Below are 26,240 nucleotides of genomic sequence, written 5' to 3'. Positions count from 1 at the left end.
CAACCTGACTCCTGCACACAAGAGTGGTAGAGAAATCCTTAAGGGCAGGAGTTCGGGGGAGGGCTGGAGGCTGGGGAGTCAGAATCAAGCACTCTTTATCCAGTTCCTTTATTTGAGCGGAGGGCACCCGCTTGCAAACTCAGGGCCAAAAAAGGATGGCACAGTCTCTCCCAGCCTAGCCCTGCGTCACTGTCCGTGGGCGGCGGCTCTGCCCTGCACCTGCAGGCCATGTCAGGTAGACGTGTCCATCTCAGGGACCTCGGTGGATACTTCGGTGGGCACTGCCAGCCGCTGGGGGGGCACATAGGAGCCCATACCCGCTGCCCTCTCTGCCTCTTCCTGAGTGTAGGGCTCCACGCTCAGCTGCTTTAGCCTGGGGGGGAGGAAAAAAGGAGGTGGGAGCTGCCCAGATGGGTACCCTGTCAACCAGACACCCATCCTCGACCCCCGCCTGACTCCTCCATACCTTTTCTTGTGGTCTTTGGATCGGAGGTGGGTCTTCAGGTTGGCGGAGTCGATGAAGTACCTCCTGCAGGGGTGCGGGTAAAGGAGGGTGAGCAGGTACCGGATGTCTCTCGGGGACGTCTAGCTCCCTGACCACCGCTCATTCACTTTGAGTCGGAAGGGACAGCAGGCCCGCAGACCCCGCGCGCCCGGGGGGGACCGGACCCCACAATCCCCGGCCCAGGGCACGGACCCTACTCCTCCCGAGGCGGCCCGCGGGACTTACGAGCAGGCCAGGCAGCGATGCAGGCCGCCCCCCGGCAGGTCCGGGTCTGGCTGGGCACCCGCGTCCGGCCGGGGCCGTGGGAGAACCTGGGGCCGCAGCTCGCGGTGGATCTCATCCAGGTCCGGCCGCCGCCGCTTCGCCTTCATCTGGCGGGCCAGGGAGTGCGCCCGGTGCGCGCCCGTCCGGCGGGAGCGACCCATGGCCGGCGGCAGCGGAGCCCGAGGGCCGGCGCCGAGGAGGAAGCTCACGTGCGCGCGCGCTTCCGGACTCTAAATGACGTCACGTGACGCCCGGGGGCGGGCCGGCTCGGCCGGACTGCCGCTGATGACGTCACTGGCGCGGACCGCGACTTGAGCGCCCCCAGGCGGCCAAGTGTGTCAGTGACGGAGCCCGGGGCAGAGCCCAACTTAGTGTCCCAACCAGAGGGCGTCAGGAGGCCTGGCGGGTGCCGCTGGAGAGGGGTGGGATGGTGCATGCCCGTGGGGGGTTCCTGGGCGTCCCGCTGCCCTGCCTACCCCGCCCTGCACCACCTCTCAGCGCTATCCTCTGGCCCTGTCTCTCCTCCCTGGTTCCCACATCTTAGACCCCGCGTTGGGGGGGGGGGGGGGGGGGGGAGGGCATGTTTTAAATATCTCCGGGAGGCACTGAAAAATATCTGTGATGTGAAAAAATTGAATAAGTTTGGGATTCCGGTCCCCATAAGGCTTCCCGAGATACCTCCATTCCCTGACAAATCCTTGCCCCTCTCACTGCTCCTCTGTTATTCCCTCGGGTGTCCATTCCTTATCCACCCCCCCCCCCCCACCCCCGCCCCAGACAAATCCACATGGGAGATTGGCAGGGGTGTTCCTCCCCAGAGATCACAGTGCTCAGGCAGTGTCAAACTTAAGAGCAATCAGCTCCGTCCACAAGAAGAGGTGCTCCCAGGAGGGCCTCCCATCTCTGGGCCCTGGACTGCCCTGCGTGGGCTGGCAACAAAGGCAGAGAGAGATACAGCCCAGGTGTTGTGTGCTCAGAGTAGGGAGAGGGCCGGAGAAGCCTTTTCCCACTCACCTGGGCCTGGTGCCTTCCAGGCCGACCAGAGGAGCTCAGCAATAATTCAGGGGCTCCAGCTCTTTGGAACCTGTTGCCAGGAAACAGGGAGACAGGCACGTGCATCCCTAGGGAGAGGAATCAGTTTCCAGCCCAGACAAAGCAGTGAAATGTAAGCCCAGGGCACTGACTGGGGCACTTGGGACCTTCCCACTCCAATTCACAGAGGCTAAGTGGGGACAGAGGGCAGGGCCCTGCTGAGGGCAGCAGGTATGGCTATAGTCACCGGGGCGCCAATGTGGGTCCGGGGACAAGGACTTTGGAAATGGACTTTGTGAAAGGAAGAGGACTTTTCTGGAGCCATTCCAAGAGATCAAATTCAAGTACTCCTGGGAAGGAGGCCTCTGTGGGGAGATGTCGCCATTATTCTTGGCCAATGTGGGTCACGGCAAGGGGCCGAGGTGGCAGAAGCCCGCTCTGTCCCACCCCCACCCTAGACTCCTTTGGATCCGTTCACTTGCCGGGCACTGTGCCAGCTGGGGAGGCTGGTGCATCTTTAATGAAGTCACCAGATCCCTGGGACAGGCTCTCGGTCTCACCAAGTTCCTAAGCCAGACCCACTGGATGCCCTCTGAGCCACTGCCTCCTGTACCTGGGCACCAGGCCCGTTTCCCCTGCAGCTATGAGCCAGGCCTTCTGGAAAACCTACAAATCCAAAGTGCTCCAGACCCTGAGTGGGGAATCCGAGGAGGATCTGGCAGAGGAGGTGAGTACCATCCATGTTTGCTGGGTGGGGCAGGGGCAGAGGGGAAGCAGGAGTGAAAGGTACAGAGAAGGGCAAGGGGCAGGCTAGAGAGAATGAGAGGGTGGGGTACATTTGTGCAGAAGTCATCAGCCCGCTGAAGGATGACAAATGGCACGGCACAGGGTCAGAAAGACAGGACGTTCAAGAAGAAAAGGGGGACCTTGGGGGAGCGGTCACTATATCCATGGATCTCCAGGATTGCCACAGGGAGAAGATCCTTCTAGGTCCAGTGTGCAGTGGCCACACAGGTACACTCAGCTTACTTACTACTGGGCAGAGCGGAACAGAAGTGGGATGGCTTGCCTTGAGGAGGAGTGGAGCCTTCTGGTACCGGAGGTAGGAACAGTGACACTTTTATTCCGAGGGTCACTGACAGCATCAGATCAGAGCCACACTTGGACCATGTTTATCCTGACGTTAAAAACAAAACAAAACTGAAAAGGCTCTGAAACAGTCTTTCATCTAGCGGCTGTGATAAGTGGCAACTGCACAAATAGACGTGGCAGGGGCAGGAACACGTTCTGTGGCATGTGTGTATGTGAATTAGTGAATGTCTAGACAGGGCTGGGCATGTGTAGAAGTATTTGTGGGTCAGTGTTAGGATTGGTGTCTGTGTGGTATCCCCAGGGAAGGTGTATGTGCAGGTGTGAACGAGGTATAGGTTTGTTCAGGTGTGTACATTTGGGCAGAAGTCTATGCCTGCCTAGCTCTGTGCAGGTTTGGCAGGTGTTGTGTTTGTTTGTTGTGTGTGTTTGTGTGTACATCTATATCTTGGTGTCTGTGGATGGGTGGAGAAGTTTGTGTGCTGTGCGTGGGCCTCCGTGCAGCTGTCTGCAGTTGTATAGGTGCACAAATGTGAATGGTATAACTGTGTACGTGTCCTTGTATAAGTGCCTCACAGTGCCCATAGCCACGTAGAGGTGAAGAGCTATAGCCATGTGGAGGCATGCTCATGCACAGGTGTGTCTACATCAGTGTGCATGCCCATGTCCACATGTTTTTTGGGTATATATGGACGTGTCTGTAGGTGGGTACATATGTGTTTGTGGAGGAATTTTTCTATACAGGTAATGTATGTGACTGGTAGCTTTGTTTAGAGCAGTGGTCGGCAAACTGCGGCTCGCAAACCACATGCGGCTCTTTGGCCCCTTGAGTGCGACTCTTCCACAAAATACCAACTTCTGCACATGGGCCACGAAGTTTCAATCGCACTGTACATGCGCGCCCACACGTGGTATTTTATGGAAGAGCCACACTCAAGGGGCCAAAGAGCCCCATGTGGCTCACGAGCCATAGTTTGCTGACCACTGGTTTAGAGGAATACTTTTATGCATCTGTGGAGGGTGTGAGAAGACTAGGTGTATGTTTAGTTCTGTGGGATTTGGGGTGCCTGGTCTGTGTGTACCAGGCTAGCAGTCGGGGGGGGGGGTGGTTCTATGCCTTTGGGGCCTCTCTCATGCTGGGTGGGGGGTCTTGTGTCTCAGAGGGAGAACCCAGCTTTAGTGGAGTCTGAGACAGCAGAACCGACCTCGGAGGCCTTCAATCCCATGTCACAGCTGGCCCGCCGGGTGAGTTCTCCCTCCTTCCAACCCGGCCCTGGGGAGCCTGCAAGAGGCTGCTGTGGAGTCCTGGGAGGTGGTGCTGTGGCCCCTCAATGACTCCCAGGCCCTCCCTCCCAGGTTCAGGGGGTCGGAGTGAAAGGTTGGCTGACAATGTCATCTCTGTTTAACAAAGAAGATGAAGATAAGCTGCTGCCACCGGAGCCCTGTGCTGACCAGTATGTGTGTGTGTGTGTGTGAGGGGGAGGGGGAGGCTCTGGGATGGGCCTGGGGTCGCCTTCTCCACGGCCTTTCCATATGGTCAGTTTGTCTTTCTGGCCACGGAGGGGTGGGAAGGGCCAGCCCCTGCTCTTTCTGTTTCTCTTAGCAGGAAAGAGGCCAAATCAGCATATCTGGGAGATTAGGGTAGATTACAGGAGGAATTTACCAAATGTTGGGATTGAGGTGCTAGAAGGTATTATGGGCGCTCTCTCTCCATCCACGTGGGAGGGGTCCTCTCTCTAGAATCAGGGAGCTGAGCAGAGAACCTTTGGGTGTTTGGAACAGAGGGTGATCCAGACCAGTGATTCCCAACTACGGGTTAAACTCATCCTCCCAGGGTGCTTGTGACAAACACCATTTCCCAGATCTTCAAAGATTCTGCTTCAGCAGGTGTGGGCTGAGGCCTGGGATCTAGATTTCAGCAAGCGGAAAGGATCTGGGGCACACTAGTTCAGCAACCAGCCTCGTAGATCTAGGATGCCGGAGGGTTAGGGGGCAGGACCCAGGGCCTCAGTCTTCCTCCTAGCTCTATCTCGGGCACACCCTCCATCTCTGCCCCTTCCTCCAGCCCAGTCTCATTCACCCCCTCTCTTTGACACTCCCATATTCCTTTCTCCCCTAGGGCCCCTGGCCCACCCATCTCTTGTCCCCACACTTATCTCCTCTACTTCCCAGCTCTGGTAGGGGCTCCCCTCAGACCTGAGATCCCACCTCAAGCCGCACCACCGCTCCTCGATTGCTCTTCCCCCACATTTCCCGGCTACCTCCAAGGTCCCCCCTCCCCTGAGCCTTTGATTTAGACCTTTCTCCTTCCCTAGGGGCCTCTCCACCCGTCCTTCTTCCGTGTCCCCTCATTTTTCTGGTCGCCCTTGACTCCCATCCCAGAACCAGACCCCAGTCCCCACCCCGCCTCTTTCCCAGGGCCCCCCTTGGCTTTCCTGACCGCCGCCTCCTGAACCCGTTCCTTTCCCGGGATCTCGCCCTTCCCGATCCCAAGCCAGTCGCTCGAATCCTTGGTCCTGCCCTTTCTCAGGGCACCCTCCCCATCTTCCCAGACCTGGCGCCTCTCTCCGGCTTTCCTACTCTGTCTGGCCTCGCCCCAAGTCACTTTCCTAATCCCTAGACCCTGTCCCACCCAGCCCCGCTCCCCGGCACCTCTGAGCCCTCCCCCTGCCTCCACATCCTGACCTGCCCCGTGTCTTCCGCCCCCCGCCCCCCCCCCCCCCCCCCCCCGCCTCCAAGTCCGCAGAAATCCCCCGGGCTCCCCTGGCTCCGTCACCGGTCCCTGACCTCGCCTCCTCTTCTTCGTCCCCCGCCGGGCCTCCAGCCCCGCCTCTGATCCTCTGATCCCGTCCGTCTCTCGCAGCCCGCTGGCGGCGCAGGCCTCCGCGCAGGCGGCGGCGGAGGCGGAGGCGGCGGCGGAGCCCCGGGGGCTCGGGTTCTGGGACGCGTTCGCCAGCAGGTGGCAGCAGCAGCAGGCGGCGGCGGCGTCCATGCTGCGCGGCGCCGAGCCCACCCCGGAGCGGGACCCCGAGGCCGGGGAAGAGGCCACGGAGGAGGCCGCCGAGCAGCCCGAACCGCGGGGGACCGACGCGGCGGCCGACTTCAAGTGGGGCTTCCTTACCCACAAACTGGCCGAGATGAGGGCGAAGGCTGCGCCCAAAGGTGACTAGCCGGACGGCCGAACTGGGCGCCCACTCCTCCTTTCCAGCATAAAAACCCTGGTCCCACAGCCCGTTTGCCCGCGTGCTTTTTTGTCTGGACAGTCGGGAAGGCTGCTTTTTGGTGGACAGCCTCAGGGTGGGGGTCCGGCTGGAGGAATCCTTCCTTAAACATACAGGGAGAAAATGACCAGGGACAGCCAGGGTATCAGGATAGATTGTGTTAGAGTCAGGGTACAACTTTCCCAAGAAGCTGGGGAACCCGAGGACAGGCTCCATCGTTCTGCCCGGCCTCTTCTAATTTGGCAAACGTTGTCTGTGGTCCTACTATGTGCTTTGTCCTTGCACTAGGAGGCCACAGACTAACAAGAGAAGTCAGACTATCAGCGGGTCCCACACAAGGTGACAAATCGAGGCTCAAAATACAGGGCTGTACTTGGGAGCTCAGAGGCGAGGCTGACTGGAGAGCTCAGGAATTCCTGAGGGAGAATGAACATATATAATCTTAGAAGGATGAGTGGAGAGAAAGGGAAGGGTAAGCCAGGCAAAGGGGGGACCGTGAACCAAGACTTAAAGATGCAAACGTGTGAGGAAGACAGGTGACCTGGTGGTCTTTGAGGGAAAGGGCAGGATGTGAGCCTGCAGGTTGGCAAAATCCTTGTTTGGAGGGTCCTTGCCTTTATTATCCTCAATTCTGGTCCCGCCCTCCATACCTTGCAACCAAAAGCAGGCAGTAAAACTCCAGGAATGGGGACCTTTCAGGCACGGTGGCCCCTAAAGTTTTAGAGCAAGCCCTTCCCAGACCCCCCTAAACTCTCTATTTTTTCTTCCCGGCTGTAGTGTGGACCGACCCGGGGGTCGGGGAGGAAATGAGTAGTGTGAGTAGGTACTAATTCGGTAGTGGTTATAGCAGCTTACCTCCGTTGAGCACTTCTGTGTGCGGGGAACATTGCCATGAGCTTTACAACTATTTCAAAAATATTATGATCACCGAGGGGTGCACCTGCAGTCCAGAGAGGGAAAGTGCCCGCCCAGGGAGAGTCACACAGTCAGCCTTGCACCCATACTCCAAAACCCACGCAAAACACACCCGCAAACCCGCCCCGCCCCCTTCCTGAACATCAGTCTCACGACTCGCTTAACGTTTTGCCTTTATTCAGCAGGTTCCCTGAATTCTCAGCCCAATCTTCACTCCCCAGACCCGGCCTCCACCGGGGCCACCAGGAGGCCTCCTCCGCCTCCACTGTCCGCACTGGGAAGGGCCTTGGGAATCATCTCGTCCCACGCCCCCTGCGGTTCCTTGGGGAAGCCAAGATCCAGAGCGGGGAGGAGGGGCTGGCCAAAAGGCCACCTGCGCGCCAGAGGCAGGGTGCCCCTGCCCGTGCCCGGGTCCAGCCCAGCGCTCACCCCCTGCCCTTCCCCAGATACCAGACTCCTCGGGAGCCGGCTCCCGAGCGGCCGCGGTCACACTGCAGACTCGCGCGGCGGGCTGCGGGCGCGCTGGCAGCCGTACAACCACTGGATGACGCGCGCGTTGCGCTCCACCACCGACACCGGGGGGCGCCCGTCCCGCGCCGATCCCGCTGCCTCCGAGTCGCCGCCGCCGCCGCCAGCGTGATCTGAGCGATCCGCGCCACCATCGCTGGATGTCCAGTCGCTGGTGTCCCCGGAGCCAGGCGGCGGCGACGTTCCGGGCTGGGGGCTGGCGTCCGCGCCCCAGCTCTGCGGAGAGAAGCGCTCGGCACCCAGCACCTCCACCAGCGCGCGTTCCAGGCCGCAGTAGTTGAAGAAGCGCTCCTTTTCCGACAGGGGCAGCGAGCACGTGGGGCACAGCGCCCGCTTGCCCGCCGCTTCCGGGGCCTCTTGGGGTGCGGTCCAAACTCCTGTAGCCGCAGGTCGCTCGGGGCCCGGGCTGCTCGAGGATGCGTCTCGGGGGGTGCCCAGGAAGAGGCGTCGCACCAGCCCCTGGCCCTTGGCGTTCTCTTTGTTCACCAAAGCCTTGCAGTCCCGTTTCTGGCGGTAGAAGATGAGGGAGTCCGGCCTTGGCAGCCGCCGGCCGCTACCCCGGCGGGCCGGCCTGGGCGTCCTGGGAGATGCAGGGGCCCCCAGCTCATTGCAGGGGTGCGGCATGAGAGGCCCCGGACCCCCGCGCAGGGCTGGCTCCTGGCGTCGCGCTATCACCTGGTGCGTCTTGACATACTTAGCTTTGTCGGCCTCCAGCCTCTCCACCGCGCTGGGGGTCCGTGCCCTGGATGGGGTGGAGGGAGAGGCTAGGAGCATCTTAGCAGAGCGGGGCGGGACAGTGCCCCATAAGCCACCGCAGTTAAGCAGCTAGTGAGTTGCTGAGAGCAGTTGGCTGGGCCTGCAGGGAAAGAGGAATGGTCAGGGGGGAGAGTAGATATCCCTGCAGGCATTCCTGGGAATAGGATCAGCCAGTCACTCCTCCCCCATCCAAGGCCCCCGGTGCCCTGTCTAGGGGGCAGAGGCTCTAGCTGTCCCTTACCTCCATTCCTCAAAGACATGGGGCAGGGGCTCCCTATGCCACATGGAGGGTTGCCCTGGTCTGGCCACAGGACCATGCCAAGCAGGCATCAGCAAGCAGGACACTTGGGAAAGGAAATGGGGCTGGTCCCGGCCCAATTCCCGAAAGTGGCCTCGACCGGAAAAAATACCTCTTCCCAAACCAGCAACTTGGAGTCCAAGACAAGGACGCTTCCCAGCCATAGGCTGGCTCCAGCGGGGCCCACCCTTCCCACCCCCAAGCACGGAGGTCAGGGATATAACCACAGTGTAGGAGTCTCCAGTAATTGCGGCCAACTGCCCTGCCCAGGCCCAGGAGGGCCATTGAGAAGGAGAGGGCGGTGGTCACCAGGTCATGTCAGCCGGCTGCCTGCTACCCACCCGCTCTGTGCCCCTGCCAAGGGAATCCAGCATGCCCAACGTAAACATCACCTTACCTACCTCTGCATTTCAATTCGGTAGAATGTGACCCTGGCCCAGGGAGGAGGGGGCTTGCTCAGGGCTTACTGAGAATTAGGGCCTCGGACTGGAACTAGGTCTCTTGCCTTGCATTCCAGAACTGGTTCAGATTGGATCTCTCACTTGCCTGTCAGAACATCCCTTTTTTTCTTTCTTGTATTCCCGCTGATATACAACCAAGCAATTTCCCTTAGAGATGGGCCCCTTGCCTCATTTAAAATGTTCCTGCCATTGATTCTTCCCCAAACCTGCACTCCTAGAAATCTGCCCTCAGGGTCCCTGCCTCCTTCTCATCCTGAGACCCCATGACCCTTCTCCTCCACCTCCCTCTGCAGGGGAAAGGGGCCCGGAGGGGTTGTAAATCAAAGGTTGACAGTTTCCTTGGCAGTCACAGAATGGGCCACCCACACAGCTCAGCACACCCCACCCCACCCCTGCCCCCTTACGCCCTCCATCCTCCATTCAGCTGAGAGGGACACATCAGTTCTGGGGGCTTAGAGGACCTCAAGTCTGGAGGCAACAAAGCAATAGAACTTGTCAGGGAAGGGGGGAGGGGAGCCCTGGTGATGAGCCATGAGGCAGAGACCCTGCCAACCCCACTCACCCCAGTGCAACTTGTTCAGCTTTACACACACACACACACACACACACACACTCATACACACTGCTAGTGTCCAGTAAATCAGTCCATAGGTGACTGGGATCCCAGGAAGCAGGAGAGGCTGACAGTGCCTTCCTTCCTGGCTCCGAAGGACTCTCCCAGGCAATGGGTCAGATCCCAAGGTCTCGGGAGGGCATTGTACTTACCTGACCTCATGGATACCCTCACATCCCCTCCGCCCCTCCGCCTCTTCCCAGCCCCAAGTGCAGAGGCTATAAAAAGTCCCCTAAACACAGGGACCAAAATAGTCTGCCGTCCACTGCCTCTTCCCTGCCTTCTGGGCTGGCCTTGTCCAACCACAGATGTCCCACCCTAGATGCCTGGCAGACATCCCTTCGCCCACTTTCTCCCAGTCCTGGGGTTAGTGGTCCGAACTTTGTCCAGGGCTTCTGCTCCAGATGAGGGCTGGGGAACTGTGCTCATTAGCTTGGAGCCAGGCTCCCCGCCTCCCCCCCCCCCCCCCCCCCCCCCCCCCCCCCCGCCCCATCTCAGCACTGGGCTCAGGATGCACTCACCTCTGTGTGGGGAGGCTGAATGCAGGGGTCCGAAGGCAGGTCCAGACTGAGGGCAGGAGGGACAGCAGGGACTAGAAGTAACTTTGGTGGCAGCCAAACCTCACTCTCCACAGGAAAAGCTGAGAGAGCCTCCCCCCCTCCCCCCCCCCCCCAGATTAACCCTCGCCTTCCTGACCCAGCGCCTGGCCTCCATTAACTCCTTCCTGGTCACAGTCTGTGTTGGAGAGGCCTATGGAGCGGGCCCAGCTCCTTTATTTTATAGGTGGTCACACAGGTCCTGATAGGTTAAGTGATTTGGCTGGAGGCACAGTGAGCTTGGGGCACAGCCAGGACCCCAAGCAAGTTCTCCTGATGCCCAGGCTTCCTTCAGAGGCTTGGGGTGTGGACATGCTGTTCACGTGGGGTCAGCCCGCCCTGGGCCTTGGCAAATCCTCTTGGTTGGAATAGGAAGACAGAGCAGCGTTCTAATACTGTGCCTTCCCCCTCTGTAGCAGGCTGAGACCTGTCCTGGTCCGGGTGTGGGCACCAAGCTGCTCTCCATGGGTGAGGCCAGCAATCTGCAGCCTGAGGGTGGGGGCAGTGGTGCTGCGGATGTTCGGGGTGAGCCTGTCCCAGCAAGTCTTGACGTGAAGGTCACCTGGGAGCCCATTGGAGGTGCCTCTGCCCAAAGTCCTGCGACGGCAAAGGGGACTGACTGGGAAGAGGAAGATGAAGGGATGATTTGAGGTCAAGTCTAGGTCCTTTGGCCTCCTTTCTCCTCTGCCCCAACTTGGGGACTTCTAGAGCTGGCACGGTTTCTTGTCTGGCACCTCAAGAGGAGCCCAGTCCCCACAGTGCTGGTGCCAGGAGGGCTCCTCCCCACTCCCAGGCAGGTAAACTCTGTAGTGCCCAGAGTTCAAAGACAATTTCCCTGCCAGGGGGCTTGCCCTCCTCTACCCGGCCGCTGCAAAGCACATTCACCCCTGTGCTCTCCAATCTCTGTCCCTCCCAAGGACCCTAGACAGGGTGACCAGCAGGTAAGGAAACTGGATCAGAGAGGGGAGAGACTTGCCCAAGCCCAAGCCCAAACCCACTCCTTCCACTGCCCCCTCTGCCTGTCAAGTACGGTAATGGGTCTGAAAACCGGAAGGCCCACCTCCTGGTAAGAGATTTTATTACCTAGTTAGGATTATTCTTATTTTGCCCATGATAGTTTCATATGGTGTTGTTACTGCACAAAATGCTTTCATGTACTTTATCACAGTCCATCCCCAGGACAATGTTAGGCGGGTAGGTTTCATTATTCTTCCCATTTGACAGCGGGAGAGACTGCGTCTCAGAGAGGGGAAATGACTGATCCAAGCTCACACAATTAGGAATAATAGTTGACTTTTATTGAGAGATCAATAAATACTAGGCACTATTCTGAGTATTTCAAACAAATGATTAGCACATTTAATCCTCAAAACAACCAAATGAAATGGGTACTTTCATCTCCTAATTTTATAGATGAAGTGGTCCTGAGATCTGGTCATGAAGGGGTTAAGCTTGGAGGCTGGGCAGGGCCCAGCTGGGATGCTGTCAATGGCAGGAAACCTGGCCTGTGAGGGAGGGGGAGGATGGGGCTGTTGTGTCTGACTCCTGATACCACCCCCATCCCTTTGGTCTTAAAGGAGCACCCGGGTTGGGCAGCAGGGCAGGGGGCCCCTTTCTCTTCTCTTTTCTAGGGACCAAAGGCAGATGCTGGACGACAGAAAGGGGGACGCAGGTGCTGCCCTGGGGCAGCCCCGAGTCTGATGAGGTGACCAGAAGTGACCCGTCTCCCGGTCTGAGTGTTCTGTCAGGGGTGGGGGGAGACACCCACTCAGCCCTGAGGGTCTCCAGGCCGAGGGGGGTGAGCCGCTCTGCCCTCAGGAGCCGGAGGGGGAGGGTGGTCAAGGAGTCTTTCAGGAGTTCTCTGAGGGGCGACAGTACTCTGTCCGGGATGCCAGGGCGCACTGACCCTCTATCATGGGTCCTGGTGGAAAGGTCAAATTGGATTGGCTTCCTGGGTGAGACAGGCTTGAAAGAGTGAGCGGGAGATGGGGGGATAAGGAGGTGGAGCTGCAGCGGCCTGCCCGGCCTATCTCTTGGCCACACTTGCTGTGACCAGATCATCTGTCTTTCTGGTCATGGGTCCCCAGGGAGATCCTTAAAGTGGCTCTTTCCGGCCCTAGAGCCAGGGCCTGGGGCGGAGGAGGGGGGGAAGGGGGGGGGGGGAGCCAAATCTGAGAGGTGTTTCCTTCCTGTTTTGGAGCTCATTCCCGAATCACCCTGAGGATCGATGGGAAGAGGCCTGAGTCCGAACTGGCTCCTTCTAGGAGAGGTTGGTGGGTCAGGGAGGCCCTTCAGATCCAGCCTCAGACCCCAGACCCACATTGTCACAGAGGAGGAACGAGTCAACCCGCTCACCAGTTAGCCACCCTTGCCGTAGCCATCCACACCTCTGCCCACCTTTGGTTCTAATCCTGTGTGGCCTTGAGCAAGAACTGAACCGCTCTGAATTTCCTTTTGTGCAGAATGGCAGAGAAGGGATAGCACCTGGTGCTTCAGGGGCTCAAAACGTTTGATGAGCCGGGCCAGCATGGCTCAGTGGTTAAGTGTCAACCTATGAACTCGGAGGTCATGGTTCGATTCCCGGTCAGGGCACATGCCCAGCTTGCGGGCTCAATCCCCAGTGTGGGGCCTGAAGGAGGCAGCTGATCAATGAATCTCTCTCATCATTGATGTTTCTGTCTCTCTCTCCCTCTTTCTTCCTCTCTGAAATCAATAAAAAAAAATTTTTTTAATAAAATAAAAATGCTAAAAACAATGTTAGATGTATCTGACTCTTAGCTCTTGCCCTCCACCTACACCTTCTGGACAACTCTGGCCTAAATCTTTTTAAACTTTTTTTTCTATTCCCACAGTCTCACTCTCAGCTGCTGCCAACAAATCATTCTGAACACTGCTCTGTGGCCTGGGGTCAGCAGATGGGTTTTGCTCCCAGGGAGCTCAGCCTGCTTGCGAGTGGGGGTGGGGGCAGGCAGAGGTGTGAAGGACTGATCACAACTCAAGTGAGAGCAGTGCTGCGGTGACATGGGGAGGGGGTATTTATTCTGTGGGGGTGAGGTGGGAAGCTTTCAAAGAGGAGAGGGTATCTGGGCCTGGAAGGGATTTCTGATGGGGGTATGATGGGGGTGGGGCTTTGGGGGGTTGGAGGGCAGAGGGTAGGGGAATTGTGGGAGGGATAGTGAGAGCAATAGGCCTAGCGGGGACAGCAGGAGCCAGGCTGTCAGTGAGGGCAAGAGGCTGGGAAGGCGCTGCTGGGGTAGGGGCTCAGGAGGGATTAGAGAGAAGATGGGGTACAGAGAAGGGAGGGGTTTTGTGAGGAGATGAGTTCAGTGAGGTGAGGGGGAGCCTGAGAAAAGGCTCTGAATGAGAGAAGGGGGCTCAAGGCCGGCGCTTCAGAGAGAGGGAGGGGCTCAGCGCTGGGCTTCTGTGCTGCCCCAGGGCCTCAGGAGGAGCCCCTCGCTGGCCATGTGTGTGTCCCCAGAGAGATTAGAACAGCCATCCTCTCAGCCAGGGCTTTCCGTTTCGGAAAGAATTTCAGCTGCAACAATAGCCTGGCTCCACTCTCCCTCTGAGGGGCGGCCTGGGGCAGAGCCAGGTGCCCAGCACCCACTGCCCAGTAGCCACTGGGGGAGGGGGCAGGGACAGGGGTGGCCAGAGAGAGGAGGGGCTGTGGGGTGGGGAAGAGGCAGATGTCATTAACCATTTTTCCCCTGAGCACCTAGTGAACAGTATGAATAAAATAGATAGGGCTGCCCAGCCGGTGTGGCTCAGCGGTTGAGCGTTGACCCATGAACCGAGAAGTCGCTGGTTCGATTCCCAGGTCAGGGCACATGCCCGGGCTGTGGGCTCAGTCCCCAGTGGTGGGTACGCAGGAGGCAGCCGATAGATGTTGTTTCTCTCTGATGGATATTTCTATCTCTCTATTCCTCTCCCTTTCTCTCTCTAAAAAAATCATTGAAACAGATTTTAAAAATAGATAGGCTTTCTAGTGTTTCAATAACAAAACCAACTACATCTATTGCTTACTGTGTGCTAGGCACTTTGCTAAGCGCTTCCTGCTCAGTACCTCACTCACTTCTGACAAAATTCTGTGTGAGGAGGGTGAGGAAACAGGCAGAGAAGGTGAAGTGACTCACCCAGGGCCACACAGCCTGTCGATGGGGAGCTGGGACTCAGGGCTCGCTCTTAGCGAATGAATCACCTGCCACCTCGACTGTACCACAGTCCTGGCTGGAGCAAGCCCCCTCTCACTACCTGCTGGCCTTCCTGCCTCGCTTGCTCTGTTGGCTCCCCGCGCTGGATGGAAGCAAGGATTGGAACAAGAGTAACCTCAATGCAGTCCTCACTCCAGTCCTTGTCACCTACACCTCCGTCACCACATCTTCGTCATCTCCATCATCTCCACTTTCCACCACTGTCTTCATCAACGTGCCTGTAGATTGAGTACAAGGAACAAAAAACATCCAATCTAGACTCAGTAAACCAGGGACACATCTGGAGAAGAAACGAGGATTTTTCCTGGAATGCAGGGGCAAGGAGTCCTCCTCCTGTCTTGACAGCTACACTTTCACATTGAGGTGCTAAAAAATGTTTAGCTTTTTTACACACAGAAAGTCGTCAAAATACCAAAGATGACTCAACCTACTTATTATTAAGCACACATGGGTGTTTTATTAAAGGACCAACAATGTTGATCCTTTAATAAAGTAAAGATGTGAATAATTCATAAATGATTACATCATTATTTCATCAAATCTATTTTTCTTCCTTGATTTCAGCAAAATTGCTAACTGTCAGAGGGAGAGGTGGAGCCAGGCTATTGTTGTGGCTGAAATTTTTTCCTATAATTAAGGCTTCACATAATTTGTATTCTACTGATAGAAATGCCTAATTAAATAACCTCTCTTCAGTCTGTGTTTTCTTTTATTTTCATTTTTTTTGTTTTTATTTTATTTATTTTTTAAGATATATTTTTATTTATTTATTCTTTTTTTAAATTAAATCTTTATTGTTCAGATTATTACATTTGTTCCTCTTTTTTTCCCCCCATAACTCCCCTCTTTCCAGCTCCCACCCCACCCTCCGCCCTCACTCCCCACCCACTGTCCTCATCCATAGGTGCACGATTTTTGTCCAGTCTCTTCCCGCATCTCCCACACCCCTTTTTCCCCCCCAAGAATAGTCAGTCCATTCCCTTTCTATGTCCCTGACTCTATTATAATCACCAGTTCATTCTGTACATCAGGTTATTTATTCATTTGATTCTTAGATTCACTTGTTGATAGATGCATATTTGTTGTTCATAATTTGTATCTTTACCTTTTTCTTCTTCTTCCTCTTCTTAAAGGATACCTTTCAGCATTTCGTATAATACTGGTTTGGTGGTGATGAACTCCTTTAGCTTTTCCTTATCTGTGAAGCTCTTTATCTGACCTTCAATTCTGAATGATAGCTTTGCTGGATAAAGTAATCTTGGTTGTAGGTTCTTGCTATTCATCACTTTGAATATTTCTTGCCACTCCCTTCTGGCCTGCAAAGTTTCTGTTGAGAAATCAGCTGACAGTTGTATGGGTATTCCCTTGTAGGTAATTGAGCCTCTTTCTCTTGCTGCTTTTAAGATTTTCTCTTTGTCTTTTGCTCTTGGCATTTTAATTATGATGTGTCTTGGTGTGGTCCTCTTTGGATTCCTTTTGTTTGGGGTTCTCTGTGCTTCCTGGACCTGTAAGTCTATTTCTTTCACCAGGTGGGGGAAGTTTTCTGTCATTATTTCTTCAAATAGGTTTTCAATATCTTGCTCTCTCTCATCTTCTGGTACCCCTATAATTCTGATGTTGGTACGTTTGAAGCTGTCCCAGAGGATCCTTACACTATCTTCGTATTTTTGGGTTCTTTTTTCATTTTGCTTTTCCGGTTGGGTGTTTCTCGGTTCTTTGTATTTCAAATCTTTGACTTGATTCTTGCGCTCTTCTGGTCTGCTGTTGGGAGTCGTATAATATTCTTTATTTCAGTCAGTGTATGCTTACTTTCTAGATGGTCCTTTATCACACCATCGAGGGTCTCATTAGATTTCCTGTACATCTGATCAAGTTTATCGACAGACTCTAGAAGCCTCTTGAGAGACCTCAAAAGTGTGGTTCTGAACTCAATATCCTCCCTTGATAGTTTTGTCCTGTTTCTTTGTCTCCACATTTTTTACGCTTTCTTGGTACACCCCCTAGTGGTCTTTGTGTGCAGTCTTGTAGTTAAGCCTTGATTGTTGTAGTTAATACTAGAGGGATTTGACCTCCAGGCCAACTGGCTGTGATAATCAGCTGTGTCTGCAGTGGAAGAACTTGTGTCCTCTAGGGAGGTGCTAATCTAGCCTTTGCCTGAGGCTATCCGGCAAATGCCTCTGTGCAGGGCTTGGGCGGGGCAGGTCCCACGGGATCAACAGGGCAGAGGAGGGAGCAGTTATGGCTGCTCTCAGTCCGTCCCCAGGGGCTCTGCCTCTCTGTCCCAGCAACTGCTGCAAACCTCGGAGGGACCGTAGCCAGACAGTCCTGCTTCTCCCGTTTGAGTCTGGGTCCCTAGAGACTCGCCCGGATCTGGAGCTCAAAGTCTGAGGTTCCCTCCAGATTGAAACAGACAACCACGCCCTCAGCCACCAGCCCGTGCCTCGCGCGCTCCGCACCTTAGTATTTTACTTCAGCACTGTGCCTCCTCTGATTCTCGGTTCCACCTAGTTGTAGAACTTCCACTCAGCCAGCCTTCCTGTGGTTCTGGATGATGTCCGTTCCGTCTTTTAGTTGTATTTTTGAAGTGGTTGTTCCAGGCAGCAAACTCCGGCGTTAACCTATGCCGCCATCTTGGTTTCTTCGATATATTTTTATTGATTTCAGAGAGGAAGGAAGAGGGAGAGAGAGACAGAAACATCCATGATGAGAGAGAATCATGGATTGGCTGCCTCCTGCAAGTCCCCCACTGGGGATCGAGCCCACAACTCGGGCATGTGCCCTTGACTGGAATCGAACCTGGGACCTTTCAGTTCGCAGGCCAACGCTCTATCCACTGAGCCAAACTGGCTTGGGCTTATTTTTAGTTTTTTAAAATTTCAGTGTGGTGAAACTTTACTCTGCTGAAGTGGTAGCAACTAGAATGGAAAATAAAATTCGTAAAGCAATATTCACATTAAAGATGAACTATGAATGTTACATAACATGTTCAAACATTTAAATGGGGTGCATATGATAAGTTATCATTAACAACATGAAATATTTAAATGTATTTTAATGGCATCATGTAAATCCCTACTTCTTATCTCACCATTTTCACCATCTCCTAAAGCAATTGGCACCATGCTTCTTGCATATTGCACCTGAAGTTACAAATTTAAAAATAAAATATATTGTTTAATAATGCGGCATGATCCTCAGCCATCACATGCTACTATTACAAATGCTATGCTGCACATTGGAACATGAAATGAAGCAAGAAAATGGACACTCGGCACTTGCTGGGGAACAAGAGTGCCGTGTGCCTGAATCTACGGCATTCATGCTCTCTGAGAAGAAGGATTTGACAAGTTAATCAATTTGTCGTTTCTCTTACCTAAGTGCCTTCACCACGGAATCTTCCCCACACTCCGCACAGTGGCGGTCTGCATGAAGGCGAACCTTCATGACATTTGTATGCAGTCGTCTTATTTTAAGGATACAGGGCAAGAGATGGGGAGACGTGTTTGGCTGGGGCTGAACAGTGTTATGTCTGAGAGCAGGTGTTGAGGGTACGGCTTATATGGGCAGCTTTGAGCACTGGGGCCCGAGTCACAGGTGCCCATGTGGTCTTCAATAAATGACTTTTGGGGTGTTTTGTCTATTAGGGGCCATTTAAAGGGCAGCAGTCCTTTTAGCAAGTTCTAAGGGTGGCACTGAGCTATGGCCATAGAGGTGTCGTATCACATTGAAGCTACCTGACTGTGGGGACCTACACTTTTGTATGTGAGGAGGGCAATTCCCACAGAAGGTGGAGGTTAAGGGGTGGGCAATGGTGGTATTATAACCACCATTCCTGACATCATCACAGAATTATAACTAGCACCTGGATCCTACCCCTGGATTAGAACTGTCACCTTCTTCACAGTCATCGCCAGCTTCCCCATCGTTCCACGCTGCGCACCTGTAGTTCTGCCATTCAGCAATGACTCACCTTTCTTCTGGCATCTTACCCTGACCTTGGCCACCTGTGCTCCCTGAGTGAGGTAAGTTGACTCCGAGAGGGGCAGTTGATCTAGGCCTGGGTCAAAAGCCTATCACAATTCTCTGGTCCCACTACTTCATTTATTTTCCCCCCACTACTTAATTTATTTTATTTATATTATTTTAAATATATATTTTTTAAATTATTGATTTCAGAGAGAAAGGAAAAGAAAGATAGAAACATTAATGATGAGAGAGAATCATTGATCGGCTGCCTCCTGCACACCCCACACTGAGGATTGAGCCCGCAACCTGGGCATATGTCCTGACCGGGAATTAAACCGTGACCTCCTGGTTCCTAGGTCAACGCTCAACTACTGAGCCACGCCAGCTGGGCTCCACTACTTCATTTAAAGATGAACATGCAACTCAAATGATAGCCCATGAGACTTGCTGGTACCTCTGAGAAAGAGCTTCTCTCTCGTCCTTGCTGTGCAAGAACCTGGGAATAAAGAGCGTTGAGAGGACAGCCTGCTGCAGAACTGAGTCAACAGAGTGGAGAGAGTGAAAACCAACCTTGAGGGGTGGAGTCTCTGCATCTGGTCATGTCTGAAGCAAAACTATACATGCTCCTCACAGTTGGATAAATACATTTCCTTTTAGCTTAACCCTGTTGGGTTGAGTTTTCAGTCACTTACACCAAAATACATCAGGAGGAAACACACCATTCTCTCCAAACTAAGGTCACTTTCGCCACAGTGCCTGCAGCACCAAGCATGTGCAGCCTAGGTTTGCTCGCCATTCGAACCCATCTCCACACTGATGTCTCAGGTATGCTGCCAGATTCCCTCAGGTTTGTTGTCAAGCTGACCTGGAAGAGCAGTCGATGTTCCCGTAACGAGTCAGGAGACCAAGGTTCTGGTCCTGACCTTGCTAGGATCTCATTCTTGGACTGGAGCAAGTCGCTGATTAGACCCGTGGTTCCCAAATGCCATTCCAGGTGGTCTGGACATAAAATTGACCTGCGGGGCTTGTTAACAAGACAGATGTCAGAACTCCATTTCAGAGAACCTTATTGAGCAAATCTTGGGTGGAGTCAAGGAGGAAAGGAGATAACCCTGGATCATACTGATTTCATTAATATAAGGACCCTTACTAGAGATTCTAGAGTTAATGTGTCACCTCTTGCAGCCAAAGTAACTCTAATAGTTTGCTCGTTCGGTTGACTAAAACCAGTACTCAACATGATCTGTATATTGTCAATGAGGTTGACATGCCAGCATTTCCTTGGTTAATCTGTCTAATGCCTAAGAATATAGAAACGTTGGAGAAGACTTACCACATGAAATTGCCTATACTCCCTAATCCCACCAAGTACATTCCCCAAGAGGGCTCAGAGGGTAGTTCCTCACCTAGTTGTTGAGATAAGCATTAGTGAAAGCAGCTTCAGTATCTTTGAACATTTTTCTGGCGGATGTCCTCCGTAGCAGGGGTCTAGTGGGAGAGGCACCTCCCAGATGGGTTCCCCGTATCACTGGGGATGATGGAGTCTTAGAGGAGTAGAGGCCCAGTGGCAGAGCTGTACTGCCAGAGTCCAGGCAGGGGAATGAAGTGACAATCAGAATGTTTTGACTTCCGGGGATCTTTGATCAGAGTGTCTCTAAGAATGAAACAGATGAGCAACTTATGAAATTTTATGGAGGCATATTACCAGAAAACCTCCATGTCTTATGGCCAGAAGCCTATCTTGAATGATTGTCACAGGGGAGCATCTCAGGCTTTTGGGCTAATTTCCAGATCTAAGCCAGTTCACAGACCTGAAGTCTTGATGGAATAGGAGGCCCAATCCCTTAGGGGAGAACCTTGCAGCACTGCCATCACCATATACAGTACATCTTCCTCCAAGGAAGGGAGAAGGGAAAGTCCGGGCATTTTAGAAATTATTAGACATTGAGTTTGAATTGAGGCTACTATCTGGGAACCAAAGATTCAGCAAGTCCAAAACTAAACTAATGACCTATCTCCCGTCCCTCCACAACTCCTGGACCACTGCTGTCCTCTTTCAGGTGATTCTTCATCTCAGCATCCTTCCAATTGCTCAGGTCAAAACCTCGGAGTAATCTTGGATGCATCTCCTATCACATTCCACTTCTAATCATTAGCAATATCTTTTGGCTCTAGCTTCAGAAGACATAAGATTTAGATGACTTCTACTCACTCCACCCTACCACCCTGGTCCCAACCATCATCTCTTGCCTGGATTACATCCTCAGCCCCCAGGAACAATTCAGCCTCCCAATAACTGTTCTTCTGCGATCCCATTCAGATACCCCAAGGTCTTCTGAAGTGGGGTAAGGGCATCTTAGCAGCTCCTTCAACACATCTCTTTCTACTTTATTTGAAACTTATTTATTTTTATTTCTTGAAAACTGTATTCCCTTGTTCTCATTATGTAGAGTATTATCAGCAATAACAATAACAGTAATAATAGCTAATGTATCAGATTCTATGTTCAACATTTTATGTAGAATCTCTCATTTATTCCTGTAAGGTAGGTACTCTTCTTGCTCCTACTTTATAAGTGGGGAAGTTGAGGCCCAAAGAAGGTAAGCAACATGCCTGAGTTCTCACACACTTGTAAATGGTGAAGCTGGGATTCAAACCCAGGCAATTGAACCCCTTGTGCTCTTGACCTCATGCCCTGAGCTGGGCTTTCAGGATTCTTCGCAATCCCGTTTATCAACATGCTGAATTCCCTCCACACGTATCTCTGTCTTTGCCAACCTCTAAACATTTCACGACTGGCTGTGTTTCTTTTTCTTTCCTCACACTGTTTCTTTTCCCTGGAGTTCTCTCCCTTCTTCCTCAATTTCCTGTGTGTTCCATGGGCTTTATTCATGTTTTCATATATCACTCTCATTGCTTTTGTACTCTATTTGAAATTTAGACTTCCTTTTTTACTTCCTTCTATCAAAATTTAGTCTACAAACAAGTACTAAGCACCCACTTAATACTTTGTAATTTTTAAGTGCCTTCAGGAGAAAATGAGAATAAATCTTTGTGCCATCAAGGGCCAAGACCCCGAGTTATCTGTTCCCCTTGGCCTCATGAGGTTCCAGCTTTAGTCAAAGAGGCCACCCTTGCTAGCCCTCCAAGAGATTGGTCATCAAGAGATGGGAGCCTAGGACAAATCTTGTTTAGTGATACTGTGAGATCTGTGGCCAACCAAGTATCCTTTAGAGACTCCCCTAACAAGACTGTGGGATTAGGTGAACTTGCACTTGGAGGCACAGGCCACAGCGATAATTTTGTTCCCCAAATTACCCCACCCTATCCTATCATGACTACAGGAAGCAAGTCTGTGGAACTGAGGGGAGGTAGAGACTCAGTTTGGGAAGTGCTTTACCCAGGGACAGTGCCAGTCTGATTGTGTTCGAGCAAGGTGTTCCAGGTCCACCCACCAGAGGGCAGGCTTTATCCTTCAAGAAGCCTTCCTGATCCGCGGTTATCTGCTGGCTCTCTTTCCTCAGCCCTAGTAGCCAAGGGCTCACAACTTAGCTCTGTGGTTCCACCTGGTGACCACTCCCATGGTTATTTACGTTGACACTTGGTGCTTGGTAATACCAGTTAACCCGTAAGAGCAGTCCATCCTTTCATTTATTTGGCGGGGCTGACCAGCAGCCCCTGAGCGACGGACGAAGAGATTGTTCTAACATATATTTGTGTGAAAGAGCGGGCTAAGGCATTACTTGGCTATTGTTGCCAAGTAGTTTTGTGTGTCTGCCTTCTTTGGCTTTTATTGTCATAAGAGCTTGAACTAAAATCAACCTTTAGATACCATCAGCAGGGTAAGCATTCTTGAGAAAGTATATGCTTTTACAAGGTCGGGTCTAAAAGACTAAACAGAGATTCTAGCAAAACACTCCGGGGGCTCAGACTTGATTGGAAAAGTCAAGGTGGGGGCTGCCGCCTTCGGCCAGGCCCCCTGAGAGGCCCCCGGCCTTTCAGAGAATCCTTCTTTCCGACATTCCAACAAAGTCCCGTGCTTCCCCACACATTTCTATTTTCTTCTTGTTAGTTTATGAAATATCTTCCCGTTCGTTATTCTCATTTGGTTTGCAAAGCAACTTGGAAAGATAATTATGGCCATTTTTTAGAAGAGGTACCTGAGGCTCACAGAGGTGAAGTGGCCCCACCAAAATCACAGGGTAAGTTCCGCTGCTGCTGTCACCGACATCTATGAAGTACTTGCCATGGGCCAAGGGTGATGCTAAGGGTTAATTTATTTAATTTTGCAGTAATTAAGACAGTGACGTATTTACATAGGGATAGACATAGGTGACTGGAACATATAGAGGTTATTAATTGTAAGGTTCAAATCTCCCGTGTCCTTACTGAAGTTTTGCTTGCTTATTTGATTTATCAGTTACTAGGAGAGGTGTGTTAAAATATCCCACGGTGGCATGGCAGATTCGTCCATTTCTCTCTGGCGTTTTGAGGCTGTGTTATTTGATGCATACTAATTTAGACATGTTCTCTCTCTGGTGAACTGACCTTATCATCGTATAGTGACCCTCTTTATCTCCAATGATGCTTTTTGCTTTAACACAGCGATTTCATCCTCCTCCCCTCGCAGTGGCTCTTTTCCCAAACTTTGTCCATCTGTGTTCCTACAATTTAGATTGGTCTTTGTGAACAAAACATCACTGGATTATATTCGATCTGACAACCTTTAGCTTTGAACTGGAGAATTTACTCATTCATTGAGATCAATACGTTTTTATTTATTTCTGTCATCTTATAATGTGCTTCATGTTTGCTGTACTTTTCTGCCCCTCTTTTAGAAATATTTAAAAAATATTTTTTATTGATTTCAGAGAGGAAGGGAGAGGGAGAGATAGAAACATCAATGATGATAGAGAATCATCAATTAGCTATCTCTTGCATGCCCCCTACTGGGGTCCGAGCCCAAAATCCAGGCATGTGCCCTGACTGGGAATGGAACTGTGGCCTCCTGGTTCACAGGTCAACACTCAACCACTGAACCACACGGGCCTGGCATTTTAAACATTTAAAAAATTTATTTCTCTCCCCCACCTCATTCATTTGGAAGTTATAAGCTCTGTCTTCTAATGGTTACCTCAGCAATTCTAACCTAATGATTAGTTTGTCTACTGAGTTTTCAATTTCAATTAGCCTATCTTTTCATTTCCAAATGCAAAAAGAAATTGTATTTGGTTCTTTTTCAAATTTCCTAGTTCCCACATGTATTAAGCTTCTCTTCATTTCTTTAAACTTATTAAACAAGGTTATTTTATATTGTATGTCTGGTAATTTCTATATTTTTGAAGGTCTGTTTCCACTGTCTCTCAATTCTACTTGTTCTCCCTCATGGCGCCTTAATACCTTACTAGAGGCCTGGTGCATGGATTCGTGCACCAGTGGGGTCCCTCAGCCTGGCCTGCACCCTCATGCAGTGCGGGATCCCTTGGGGATCGGGCCAAAACTGGCAGTCAGCATCCCCCGAGGGATGCAGTAGTGTGTGAAGCAGCAGGTGGCCCGGGAGGAGCCCGAGCTGCACCACTCATCCTGGCCCCACTGTGCCTGCTGCCGCTACTGCTCGGTAAGCTCGCTGAGCAGCACTCCCGCTGTGGAAGTGCACTGACCACCAGGGGGCAACTCCTGCATTGAGTGTCTGCCCCCTGGTAGTCAGTGCGTGTCATAGCGACCGGTCGACTGGTCATCTGGTCGCTTTGGCTTTTATATATATATATGTATGTTTGGGTATTTTAAAAAATATGTTTTTATTGATTTGAGAGAGAGAGAGAGAGAGAGAAACCAAGAAAGAGAGGGAGAGAGAGAGAGAAACATCATTGATTAGCTGTCCCCTACACCCCCCCTACTGGGGATTGAGCTTGAAACCCGGGCATGGGCCATGACTGGGAATTGAGCCATGACCTCCTGGTTCATAGGTTAACGTTCAACCACTGAGCCACACTGACCAGGCAGAATTAATGAATTTTAGAGGTGGAAGGACTCTTGGAAATTATACTTAGTGCTGACAGTAATTAATTATATGAAAATCAAAGACATAAGTCTATTGAACCCTTTTGGTCCTATGTCCTTGAAAGAAATCCTGAAGTCAAAGTTTCTCCTCTAAGGACTGGGTCTAAGATAAAAGATAGGCCCAAATAAACATGTGATTTAACTCCAAAGAATATTTTTTTCTCCACAGCCCTTTGTAGCCCACAGGTACCGCCATTCCTTTGGGAAGGACTAGAAGAACCAAGTGTTTCCCCCCATCCACTGGTACTAATATGATCAGAGGGGTTGAAGGCCCACCAGACCTCTTATAGCTTCAGGAAATCCTGTCTGCTAAACTGGAAGACACAGGGCCAAGTCAAACCTCTGGAGCAGACTGGTTAGTTTGTGGGCCAGCTGGAGAAGGACCAGAGCCCCTGCAAACACACGTAGCTGTGTTCTGACAAGCAGACCTAGACAAGAATGGGTACTTTCCAGTAGACAACCAGTCCACTCCAGCCTAGCTTGGGCTAATCTGTGATTTAGCTTCTGAATCCCTTTGGTGCTCATTCTTTACTTTTCAACATCTGCTCCATTTACTCTGTACCCAAAGTTTTCATGCAATGGTTCCTTATGCTACTGTTAGTGGTTGTTAACATGGTGGAAATAGTAGTTCAAAGGTCTTTTGGACCTTTTCAAGAATCTGAGAAAAGCCCTAGCCAGTTTGGCTCAGTGGATAGAGCATCTGTCTTTGTACTGAGGGGTCCCAGGTTCAATTCCGGCCAAGGGCACGTGCCCAGGTTGTGGGCTCGATCCCCGGTAGGGGGCGTGCAGGAGGCAGCTGATCAATGATTCTCTCTCATCATTGATGTTTCTATCTCTCCCTCTCCCTTCCTCTCTGAAATCAATAAAAATATATTTTAAAAAGAGAATCTGAGAAAAGTTGTGAACTGTCACCATGGAAAAATGCATAGGCATGTAAAACTTTGCTTATAATAATCCTAGTCTGTCCACTGATAATCCTGAATTACTTTGTTGAATTCTGGCTTAAGGAGCCTTGCCCTGGAGTAAAATACCTGGAAGTGATATAACACATTGCCTCTTCTTTCTGTTTCTCAGAGACACAGCTAAGTTCTAACATGAGGTAGGAGTCTGAGGGTAAAAATAGGGCCTTGAGTTTGGGCCTTGAGTGGGGTGCTGGTTGGTAGGAGGCAAGCAAATCTAAAAGACACTACACTATGACCTTTTCTACCTATTCCACAGTCTGACCAATGCTGTTTTGATTCCTGTTTTCACCTTAGAATCACTAACACTGAAAAATATTAATGCGAGGGCCCTACCTACTGAAATTCTCATTTAATTATTATGAGATGGACCCAGGGCATCTTAAAAAAATTTAAATGGCTTTGTTGAAGTATAATTCATGTAAAGTAAAATGCATAAATTTAAGTGCATAGTTTGGTGAATTCTGATATATGTATGAAACCCACGTGCTCCATGTTAGTCCATCCTCCTACCACCTACCCCCCTCCATCCCTAGGCAACCACTGATCTGGTTTCTGTCATATTAATTATAGAATTTTATGTTAATGTAGCCATACAGTATGTACTTTGGGGGGAGGGGGCTGGTTTCTTTTACAGTGTCATTAAAGATGCATTTATTAATAATTTGCACCTTTTTATTGCCGAATAGTCATAAGGGAGCTTACACAAACGTCACAGTCTGGGGAACACTCCCCATAAGATTGACCTTATTCTAGACATCAGAGG

General features: G+C 51.8%; 3 protein-coding genes and 1 long non-coding RNA gene across 8 annotated transcripts; 1 reads left to right on the top strand and 3 right to left on the bottom strand.

Moving 5' to 3' along the window:
* Positions 1-94: 94 nt before the first annotated feature.
* On the bottom strand, positions 95-1,193 carry ZNF593 (zinc finger protein 593). Its single transcript, XM_070404422.1, has 3 exons — positions 731-1,193; positions 467-529; positions 95-373 (listed from the first exon to the last, which is right to left on the bottom strand). The coding sequence occupies exons 1-3, from the start codon at positions 928-930 to the stop codon at positions 232-234; spliced, it is 405 nt and encodes a 134-aa protein (XP_070260523.1). The 5' UTR covers positions 931-1,193; the 3' UTR covers positions 95-231.
* A 154-nt stretch (positions 1,194-1,347) lies between these two features.
* LOC139003036 (uncharacterized) lies at positions 1,348-5,803 on the bottom strand. Its single transcript, XR_011470207.1, has 3 exons — positions 5,678-5,803; positions 1,784-2,978; positions 1,348-1,385 (listed from the first exon to the last, which is right to left on the bottom strand). It is a non-coding gene; the product is annotated as an uncharacterized lncRNA (long non-coding RNA).
* CUNH1orf232 (chromosome unknown C1orf232 homolog) lies at positions 1,704-6,099 on the top strand. 3 transcript variants are annotated; one of them, XM_070404419.1, is made up of 5 exons: positions 1,704-2,528; positions 2,764-2,903; positions 4,052-4,135; positions 4,247-4,344; positions 5,754-6,099. In XM_070404419.1, the coding sequence occupies exons 1-5, from the start codon at positions 2,177-2,179 to the stop codon at positions 6,058-6,060; spliced, it is 981 nt and encodes a 326-aa protein (XP_070260520.1). In that variant the 5' UTR covers positions 1,704-2,176; the 3' UTR covers positions 6,061-6,099. The 3 variants fall into 3 exon arrangements, with proteins under 3 accessions (XP_070260520.1, XP_070260522.1, XP_070260521.1); XM_070404421.1 differs by lacking the exon at positions 2,764-2,903 and having other exon boundaries at positions 2,374-2,528; XM_070404420.1 differs by lacking the exon at positions 1,704-2,528 and having other exon boundaries at positions 2,643-2,903.
* A 1,090-nt stretch (positions 6,100-7,189) lies between these two features.
* FAM110D (family with sequence similarity 110 member D) lies at positions 7,190-10,296 on the bottom strand. 3 transcript variants are annotated; one of them, XM_070403184.1, is made up of 2 exons: positions 10,204-10,296; positions 7,190-8,410 (listed from the first exon to the last, which is right to left on the bottom strand). In XM_070403184.1, exon 2 carries the CDS (start codon positions 8,326-8,328, stop codon positions 7,513-7,515), a length of 816 nt encoding a protein of 271 aa, XP_070259285.1. In that variant the 5' UTR covers positions 8,329-8,410; positions 10,204-10,296; the 3' UTR covers positions 7,190-7,512. The 3 variants fall into 3 exon arrangements, with proteins under 3 accessions (XP_070259285.1, XP_070259287.1, XP_070259286.1); XM_070403186.1 differs by lacking the exon at positions 10,204-10,296 and adding an exon at positions 9,835-9,910; XM_070403185.1 differs by lacking the exon at positions 10,204-10,296 and adding an exon at positions 8,552-8,638.
* Positions 10,297-26,240: the final 15,944 nt, after the last annotated feature.

This window comes from Myotis yumanensis, unplaced genomic scaffold (assembly GCF_028538775.1).
Source record: "Myotis yumanensis isolate MYYU_CA2020_CCGP unplaced genomic scaffold, mMyoYum1.0.hap1 SCAF_2, whole genome shotgun sequence".
NCBI lineage: Eukaryota > Metazoa > Chordata > Mammalia > Chiroptera > Vespertilionidae > Myotis > Myotis yumanensis.
This window is presented reverse-complemented; position numbering and strand designations above follow the sequence as displayed.

What these genes read in the sequence shown, in the direction of transcription:
- FAM110D (XM_070403184.1), bottom strand. Translation starts at nt 8,328, where the DNA reads ATGCTCCTAGCCTCTCCCTCCACCCCATCCAGGGCACGGACCCCCAGC.
- CUNH1orf232 (XM_070404419.1), top strand. Translation starts at nt 2,177, where the DNA reads ATGTCGCCATTATTCTTGGCCAATGTGGGTCACGGCAAGGGGCCGAGG. An exon ending in AGGAGGATCTGGCAGAGGAG is followed by an intron (nt 2,529 to 2,763) that starts GTGAGTACCATC and finishes ATGGATCTCCAG; the next exon opens with GATTGCCACAGGGAGAAGAT. An exon ending in CCGGAGCCCTGTGCTGACCA is followed by an intron (nt 4,345 to 5,753) that starts GTATGTGTGTGT and finishes CGTCTCTCGCAG; the next exon opens with CCCGCTGGCGGCGCAGGCCT.
- ZNF593 (XM_070404422.1), bottom strand. Translation starts at nt 930, where the DNA reads ATGGGTCGCTCCCGCCGGACGGGCGCGCACCGGGCGCACTCCCTGGCC. An exon ending in CATCGCTGCCTGGCCTGCTC is followed by an intron (nt 530 to 730) that starts GTAAGTCCCGCG and finishes GCACCCCTGCAG; the next exon opens with GAGGTACTTCATCGACTCCG. An exon ending in TCCAAAGACCACAAGAAAAG is followed by an intron (nt 374 to 466) that starts GTATGGAGGAGT and finishes CCTCCCCCCCAG; the next exon opens with GCTAAAGCAGCTGAGCGTGG.